The sequence below is a fragment of the Phalaenopsis equestris genome, unplaced genomic scaffold (assembly GCF_001263595.1).
Source record: "Phalaenopsis equestris unplaced genomic scaffold, ASM126359v1 Scaffold233037, whole genome shotgun sequence".
NCBI classification, from domain to species: Eukaryota; Viridiplantae; Streptophyta; class Magnoliopsida; order Asparagales; family Orchidaceae; genus Phalaenopsis; species Phalaenopsis equestris.
Window position 1 is genome coordinate 36,925 of NW_018250991.1, and position 9,166 is coordinate 46,090.

At 33.0% G+C, this 9,166-nt stretch overlaps 1 protein-coding gene across 1 annotated transcript; it reads right to left on the reverse strand.

Moving 5' to 3' along the window:
- Positions 1–8,275: 8,275 nt before the first annotated feature.
- LOC110038534 (ethylene-responsive transcription factor ERF026-like) lies at positions 8,276–8,854 on the reverse strand. The gene has a single exon (XM_020743402.1). It carries the CDS (start codon positions 8,852–8,854, stop codon positions 8,276–8,278), a length of 579 nt encoding a protein of 192 aa, XP_020599061.1.
- Between the last annotated feature and the right edge of the window lie 312 nt (positions 8,855–9,166).

Sequence of the window (9,166 nt, forward strand, 5' to 3'; positions counted from 1 at the left end):
AAATGGTCAATAGGGACCTCATGAAGAGTTTTCAACATGAATTGTATGCCAATTTGGAGGTTAAGGCAATCAATTGGGTGAAATTTGGGGACTTAGCCAATTTGGGGCTAAATTTGGGAATTTTGGATTTAAGCCATAATCAAATGGATTTGAGGCTTCACCAAGGTCATTTGATGGTTGATTTTGATATATAATAATGTTATCAAGATTTTTCAACATCAATTGGGGCCAATTGACTAGGCCATGGGTTCAATTTGGTGAGATTAAGTCATATGGTCAAAATTGGGGTTTTGACCCAAATCAAAATTGGGCTCAAATAATGGAAAAATTGAGCTTAGATTTGGTTTATTTTGGTCATATCAAAAGTGAATTTGAGTTTAGGATTGGAATTGGGGTCAATTGAGACCCAATTGATGGACATTTGAGTTGGATTTGAGGAAATTTGTGTCTTTAAAGGGCAAGTTGGGGGTTTTAGTTAAAGATGGTCAAATTAGCCAAATTGGGTCATGTGGTAGTTTAGAGAAATGAAATTGGAAATATTTAAGATTTATTGGGATTTTCTGGGAATTTTTGAATTTTTTGGAATTTTGGGTCCAAGAGGGGTATTTTGGTAATTTGGTGGTGTTTTAGGGGTAAAAGCCCAAGATGGGTATTTTGGTAGATTTGAGGTACCAAGCATCACCAATAACCCATGGACCAATGAGAACCCCATTTTGGGTCCTTTACCTAGTGGTCTTAGCCAAACCATAACCCTAGGGCTAGTAGGTTTTGGGGACCATCTACATGAGTATCCAAAAAGATCAAGGGATCTAGGCTAGAAATTTGAGTTCAGGGTTGTGAGTGATTGTGAGTATAGATGAGTGTAGTTAATGCTTTAGCTCCAGACCGACATCCAAGGTCAACACTAAGGTCCAACAATCCTAAGGGTGACTCATCTTGAGTTTCCCCCATAGTGACCCCACCTACTAAGTATTTAGAGGTTGAGAGCAACATGTGGAACTTCAAGCTGAATAGAGAAGAGTTTGGAATTTCTAATGGTGAGGGTTCCATGTCTAATTTTCTAAGAATATTCAATAGGAAAATCCTATGGGTAGACCCTAGGCTACTACAGAGGAAAGACTAAACCTCAACCAAAAATGAGGTCAACAAGAGCCCGAAGGGAAAATGGGGTAATTTTAGATTTTGGTTCCTTAATCAACATTTAGGATTAACCCAAAGTGAAAATTGAGCAATTTTGATCCTAATGAATATGTTTGGATGATTGAAAAATAATGGGTTAAATGGTAGAAACCAATTTTCCACCTTTCCATAATTAGAATAAAAGTATAACTTGTTAAATTATGAAGATTTGGTAGTTATCTAGGCTTGATGTTTATATTCATTTGATGGGATTTAGAGGGATAACAGGATTGATGAAATATATTTCTAAGCAATGCAAGCCCAACTTTAGAGGTGAGTACAAAATCTTTAATGACCTAAACTTGCCTTAGAGGCATTCACTCACATAAATTTTAAGTAAAATATCAACTGATTACTTGACTTCCCTGTCCTCGGGATGATTAAAATGTGAGGATTCATCGAGTAGTGGGGTAGTTTTAATTTGACCTGGGATGATTAATGTAATAATATGATATGTTCAAAATGAACTTAAAATGTTCCAAGAGATCTCTAAAGCAGTTCAGCGTCTTTCCCCGAACACTTTAAAATCTCTTGGACATTTTGAAATATAAATTGAACTTGTTATATTTTGTTCTAAAATCATCCACTAAGATCTTTTGTGACTCAATAAATCATGGTTTGGGGTCTGTTAGATACACCTTCATTTACACTTACAATTTATTTAAATTTCTTGCAAAATTATATTCATGTTGCAAAAGCTAATCTTTCAATGGGAATGTTGAGAAGATGACAGGTATGCTTTTATAAAGTTATTTAATTTTTGTCATTTTACTTTCTGCAATTTACTCTTGCAAAATATTATATCTGCTTGGATGTGCACTTTACAAAATCTAAAACATTTTGAAGAATTAATCAGCATTTCCAAACATCTAAAACAATTGTTTCAAAGGTAACCATAAATCCTTTGAAATATCACTAAAAACTTAAAACACTGTTTTAAATTTCCGGGAGTTCCTCGTAGGAGGTAATCTACAGTTGCTAACAAGATCTCCCTGGTTTAAATGGGGTTCATAACTCGTTTAACCTAAGTAAATTCAACATAAAATTGTGATGTCGAAACGAGGGAACCGTGGGATCTTAACCGGTGTCGCTCCAATCATCTTTAAGGCCCCCCTTGATTGAATTTCAACTTGTCATTTAAACCCTTTGAACCTTAGACTTTAGGACTGCTACTTCGCCGAGGAGGTTGCAGCCAACCTTGTGGGTAGCCTTCTACAACATGAAGATCAACAACAGCTTGAGGATCTACAACAACACATCTTTCCTTAGAACTAAACAACAAGCCATATGATTTCGAGGTTGTCCGCTTAATGCGGCATAAATCCTCAACTCATCTTTAGGACTTTGCATGATCATGTCATGGAATATAAGCCCTAACTCATTTTAGGATTCAAGGTTGTCGTTCGTCATGACCTAAATCCTCACATCTTTCAGGTTCCTTGTATGACTGTGTCATGCAAATATAAGTCTTAATTAATAAAATCGACAAGATGAAACATTTAAATAGTTTTTCTTCTCAAAATTGAAGTCAAATCATAGAATATCTTGGGAAGTCACCGAGTTTCTCCTCAGGATTTGTGACAACCCCTAGTTCTTCTTCCTGTGGATTTTAAAATAAAATGTTCTAAATTTGAGTCATTTCTCTTCACACCTCTTTGTCCGATCTTTGAAAAGCCCTATCCCTTTGTACTCTTTGAAGACAATATCCTCTATTTTTTATCAAGAATTTCCTTAGGTGACTTCGACCATCTAAGATGTAATTAACTATTGGGGCTTACCCTTATAGGAAAATTCCACGAACCAAGCTTAAAATAAACTCTATTTAATTTTTCGTATCAATATAAAAATGGCTTTTTGCAGACTTAAATGGATGCCATAAATTCTTTAGTTTATTTAATCGAGTCTTACTAGTAAGTAGTGTGTCTACCCTTTAGGATAGATGCATTGCTTGTGGTATTTGGCTCGTTTATTTAAACTACTGAGGATATGAGATCGGTCCAGTATTATATTTTTAAAATTTAAAATACTACGTTTTCTCAAATTATATATATAAATTAAATTAAATTGGGCGTCGGAATATCCATTCCGGCAACTGACAACTTCCAATTTGGTGACCGACCAAACTTTAATAATCAAAAATAATGTTTAAGTAAACACTAAGTAAACTTCAACTTCAAACGAATTGAATTTTTACCAACAAACTTTAACAAACCTTAAACAAACTTAAATCAAAACCAATACACCTCAATAAATTTTAAGATGCTTAAGAAAACTCAAACCTTTCATATAAATTTCAACAAGCTTTAATAATTTTTTAACTCAGAACAAACCCTCTAAACCAGAATCAATGAAATATATTATAACTCAAATGTTGCTTTGCAAGCTAAAACAAATTTAACTTACTAAAGTTTTCAGCTAAGGTGAATCAATCCAAATTAAGCTCTTTCAATTCAAATATGATCTTCCAAATAAAATACCAGACATGTATTCCACAAATTCATGATTTTCAGTCCTTAAGGTAAATTTTCTTCCCAAAGTTAACTAACCATCTTTTTTGGGCCTTTCAACAACACATCATCATATTGGAATAAAAGTTCCAACCCTTCAATTCCACTCAAATCATTTGAACTTATTTTATTTATGAAATATCAATTTTGGGTAAAATAAAGTCTGACATAAGTCAATAATTTAATCAAGAGTATTGTTTAGAACCACAATACTCGAGATGTAATGAACTATTTGGGCTTTCCCTCATAATGATACTAACCCCCATAATTTATTAAACCCTATCTTGCCCCCGTAAGATATAGGGAAACACTCTCATTCTGTAGGCTCATAAATACTGAATGTTTTTGAAGTGGTTAAACTCATTTTAAAATAATATTCATATCCCTGCGGGTAATATATTTATCCTTAAATTCCTTGTTTGATCATTTAGATATAAACCTTTTGAGACCTATGCTGGTGAGCCAACCCATCATCCTCAAAGAATATCTCTACTAGTAGAGACCTCTAGATCGACATCGTCAGATTACCATCTTCGAGCATCAAATGGTGGTGGTCACCCAAATAATGCCTCACTGTTGTTGGTACTACCAATATTATCATGATGCGCCACCACTGGACAACCGCTACTCAGACATGTCGTTACCACCACTGATGCCGGCACCACCACTTTCATCTAGACACCGCCAACAGTGAATTACCACTCTCACTGTTGTTGAACCGACACCATCAAGATGCTATAGCTTCCCTGACAGATTATATCACTCATTTATTAGAAGTCGCATCTCAGGTGTAACATTGTTCCTCATCATTTAAGGGTCAACAAAATCTTGTAACCTACTTTAACAAAATGAAATCATTTAAATTTGGTCAACCGCCATTGATTTTTACTGTGGGTTTTCCATGTGAAAATTTCTGCTATTTCGTCTATCAATTTCATCATTTCAGTGTGTGGTGGAATATCGTACAAAAGTGAAATTTTAATATATCACTCTACTGTCGTGAATTTACTAGGATGCAACAAAGTATTTACTATGGATAGTTCAGAAAAGTAATTGGTACTTAATGAGATGTTAAATTATATATTTTGATTACAATTCAACAAGATAAATTCTTATAACAATCATAAAAATAAGTACTTGATTGGAATCAATTTTTTTTTTTTTTCTTTTAACCTAAATACATGTTAGACATGTTAGTTTAAGGTTTTTCTTTTGGCATGTTTTTATTATTTCTACTAAATGAATTTATTCTTTAAAACACTCAAAATATCTCTTAAGAATAACTAAAAGTGTTTTAGCATATTAAATAAGTTTTATTAATGTAAGTAAAAATAAAATACGTTAAAATTTAAAAATTAGAAAAAAAATAAAAGATGATTTCAAATGGCCCATAAAATAAAGAGAACTGTGAGTTTAATAAAATGTTGCGCATAAATTATTTCCTGGACTTTGCATGGGACATCAAATGCGACAATGACATAAATTCTTCTGTTTTTTATGATCAATTTGCAGACAACTATTAGCTTTAACGTATCAGATATTTTAATCGATTAGCAGAGCTTTGCTAATGGGTGGGGCCATCTTTGAACTATAAGTTATAAATTTTGGTGCCACATGTGGGGAAGTCGTTTGATTAGTTCTCACAAGCTTCATTAGAACACTGAGCTGTAGCAGGAAACAATCGGTGGCATCTCATCAACACTCACGTGCTTTGGGGAAATGGGTCATATATTTTATAAAATTGTCTATTTGTGCGTTTGTATGTCCGATTATATATTGTTTAGAATTTGCAAATAAATTTATATTTGTTACATTTTTTTTTTAAACAAGTAAAAGAAATACAGCTAACTTTATATGTTAGGAAAGTATTGCATATAAAGTATGTTCTTACAAAGTTGGATGGAATGATCATGTTATCATAATCTATATTATGGTGATGTGGCGACTCCATTTACCCTTATAACTACATTATTATAAAATATACAATATTCACCCACATGTTATATTACAAAAATTATTCTTTTAGTAAGCAATATGACTTTTGTTCAAGTAATTAATATCTTCAATAATATTATATAAATATAAAAAGTGTCTAAATAGCTTTTTCATTTCATAAGTTAATATAGCCATTTTTATATAGATATAATTAAAAAATTATCATTTAACATAACAAAGTTATTAAATCTTTTTTATAAAAATGTGACTGAAAATTTATTTTTGATTAAAATTTTAAAAAGAATATGACACTTGTTCATACTTGAAAAAAGTTAACTAAAATTTTAAATAGCCAAAACAATATGCATTGACCAGGTTAACTACTTAACTAGCTAGTCATAACTTAGCTGCAAAGAAATTAAGAGCTGTGCTTGAAAGCATATCTCAGCAGTTGGAATTAAAATGAAAATCTTAATGTCCTGTGTATGAGTGCCCATCCTGCCCGAAAGAAAAAGACTATTATTAACATACCACATAATTGGGAAATACTGATCGCTTTAAGGGAAAATGACGAAGCTTCGCAACCTGATCAGTCGTAATAAAGGATCAGCACATATCATATATTTCAATGTCTAATATCTCAATGTTTATTTCTTTCACTTATTACTCTTTTCCTATTGATGAAAAGATCTAATTCACTTTTTAAAAATCAATAATAGTGATACATTTCATGTTTAATTAAAAGTTTTTATTACTGTAAAGGAATAAACTAAAATTTCAATTTTAGATATATAAATAAATAAGAATCGTGTGGTATGTAAGCTGATGTCCCATTATTGACTGGGATCTACAATGACCAACAACTTGTGATTAAAATTCAAAACTTTCGTCAACTTCTTAGTCATGATTTCATTAACTTCATTTATATTTCAAATGATTGATTCTTTCGAATATAGAAAACCAAAAAAAAAAAAAAAAAAAAAGGTTGACTCATTGGCTGCATTTCTATATAAGTATGGCTATAAATAACATTTTATAAACTAAATTAAATTTCTAGAGATCTTAATGTTATAAGGCATCCGGTGACTTTGAATGCCCAACAGTCCAGTAGCTTAAATTGATCTGAAATTATATATTAAATATCACTAATTAATAAGTTTTGGTACTGTTATTTCAAGTTCAGATTAAAATTGATAAATTCAGTCATTTTTTTCAGTTTAATAGTCTCATATTATGAAAATAATGTGATTATCAATAGTTTGACTAAGAATTACATTTCCTTGGAATATTAAGCATATGTATGATGTAAGTAGATTGAAATTGAATTTCTATCAATTAAGATCCAAAATAGTACATTTACTGGAATTTTCTTTTATTATATAATTTTTGTAATTGGAACTTTATTTTGATCATATTATTTCAAAAAAAATTGTCTATTTATTCTAAGTAAGCTAACTTGTCCCTACTAACTCTTAATCGTTGTCCCTTATGCAATAATTAACTTTCTTATCATTTAACTACTAGTTGGAGCCAATGATACATAAGATACGAAGATTTGGCCTTGAAACAAACATGAGATGTGATCTGGATATAAAATGCACAACATATACATACGCCCATCCTATTGCTTTAAGAGATTTTATTCAAATTAAACTAACAGTGCACTCATCCAACGCGGGGCACCATGACAGCTGCTGAAAATTTCAGCGCTATTTATGCAAGTCATCCCACTGGAAGTAAGTACTGTTTTTTTTATGCGCACTCGTTTTTTAGTCGAGTTAAGAAAATGGTTAAAATTACAATGTAATATGATAAGTATAAATCCGTAGGATAATATTTATCTCCTAACATAATAATTATAATAAATTTTAAAATTTTATCGTTTGAATTTGAAACTCGTGCAAATTTATCAAATGATTTGGTGCGTCATATTTGAGCATTATAATCAATGTGATGGCATCAAAGTTATTTTATTTGCTAGCACGTAGTTCGTAGTTGTCTGTTTACATGAAAATGGATGCTTTGAAGTCAGCAAAAGAAGGATGTGCGCATGGATTATAAATACCTATACGATGCCAGAACTTAAAGCCTAAAATTACAGAATCATTCATAATAATTATCATAAATAACTTACTTTCTATTTGATTTTTTGTCGATCCACGTAGCCATTTTATGGAGTAAGAAAAGCAACTTTTGCTTAAGCATTTTATGTTGGAACTAGAGAGGAACAAGAATTCAGTCGAATGAATAAAATTATATTCCCATTCATACCAATCAGAGGAAGAAGAAAACCTAATAAAAAATTAGTGGGGAAATCTTGATAAAAAAGTTGATTAGGAATTTATAATAACAAGAAGGTTACAAAAAATTAAAGGGATTACAGCATTAGAACTATAATCAGGCGAAGAATAACTGAAAACAGAAAAAAAAAAAAAAAAACCTTGTTATGAGAAGTTTTAGATTAGAATATTTTCTTACAACTTTAATTAAAATGTGTTTAAAAATATTGTAAATTGTTTTTAGATGACTAAAACTTGAAAAATTCGATCGAATTTTAAATTATTTTCTTATCAGAAATAAATACATATTTTTGAAATCAATTAGATAAAAATTCTTTGTGAAAATAGGCTAAGCCACTATTTCTTACTACTGCTTTACTCGTCAAACTTCCATAAATTATCCATTTCTGAGGCTTCCGGCGACTCACCTGACGCCGGCGGGCTGAGTCTTGGAGGACTTACCAACATCCCCTCAGCCATGTTCATTAGCAACTGCGGCATATCGAACAGTTCCTCTTCATCCACAAACTCCCCTACCTTATGCGCCGACTCAACTAACGCATCCACAGCTTCAGGCTTTGCAGCAAGCTGCGCCCCCACTGTCGCCGCCGCTGCTGCCGCCGCCGCGCCCGCCGCAGCCTGGATATCAGCTGGCGAGGTTGACGCCGGCACGGGATGTGACAGAGCTGTGTCGGGAAAATTAAGCACCGCATGAGCTCCACGGAGAGCAAACGCGGCCACGTCGTAGGCAGTGGCGGCCATTTCCGGAGTTGCATACGTGCCGAGCCAGATGCGATTGGACTTGCGCGGCTCACGAATTTCTGATACCCATTTGCCGCTTCGCAGACGGATACCACGGTAGAACGAGGGTCGGCCGGTGGGGGCAGTGGAGTTGGGGTCGAGAAGCCCGTCGGGTGTCTGCGGGGGGGAAAACGGAGGACTAAGGTCGGCCATGGAAGAGTTGGAGGGTCCGTTGTTAAGGGAAAAAGTGTGAGCTTGGACTTAAATGCAGCGGCTTTGGGAGCGATACCGCAGGAGAGTTTTTTTTTTTTTTTTTTTTTTTTTTCTTTTGATTGAATGAAAATATTTACATATCGTATAAATGTATGAAATTTAAATATTGCCTGAAAAATATATTTTGTGTTTTTGTTGCTTATGATCTAAAATGTGGATGTCTCTCATGAGCATGAACGATTTTAAAATATCACATAGAAGTGCTTATTTTAGTGTGCTTACGTTTGCATTAAAGCATACATGAAAGATTTG

Bases quoted from the DNA above. Each gene is read 5' to 3' on its own strand.
- LOC110038534 (XM_020743402.1), bottom strand. From the start codon at position 8,854: ATGGCCGACCTTAGTCCTCCGTTTTCCCCCCCGCAGACACCCGACGGG.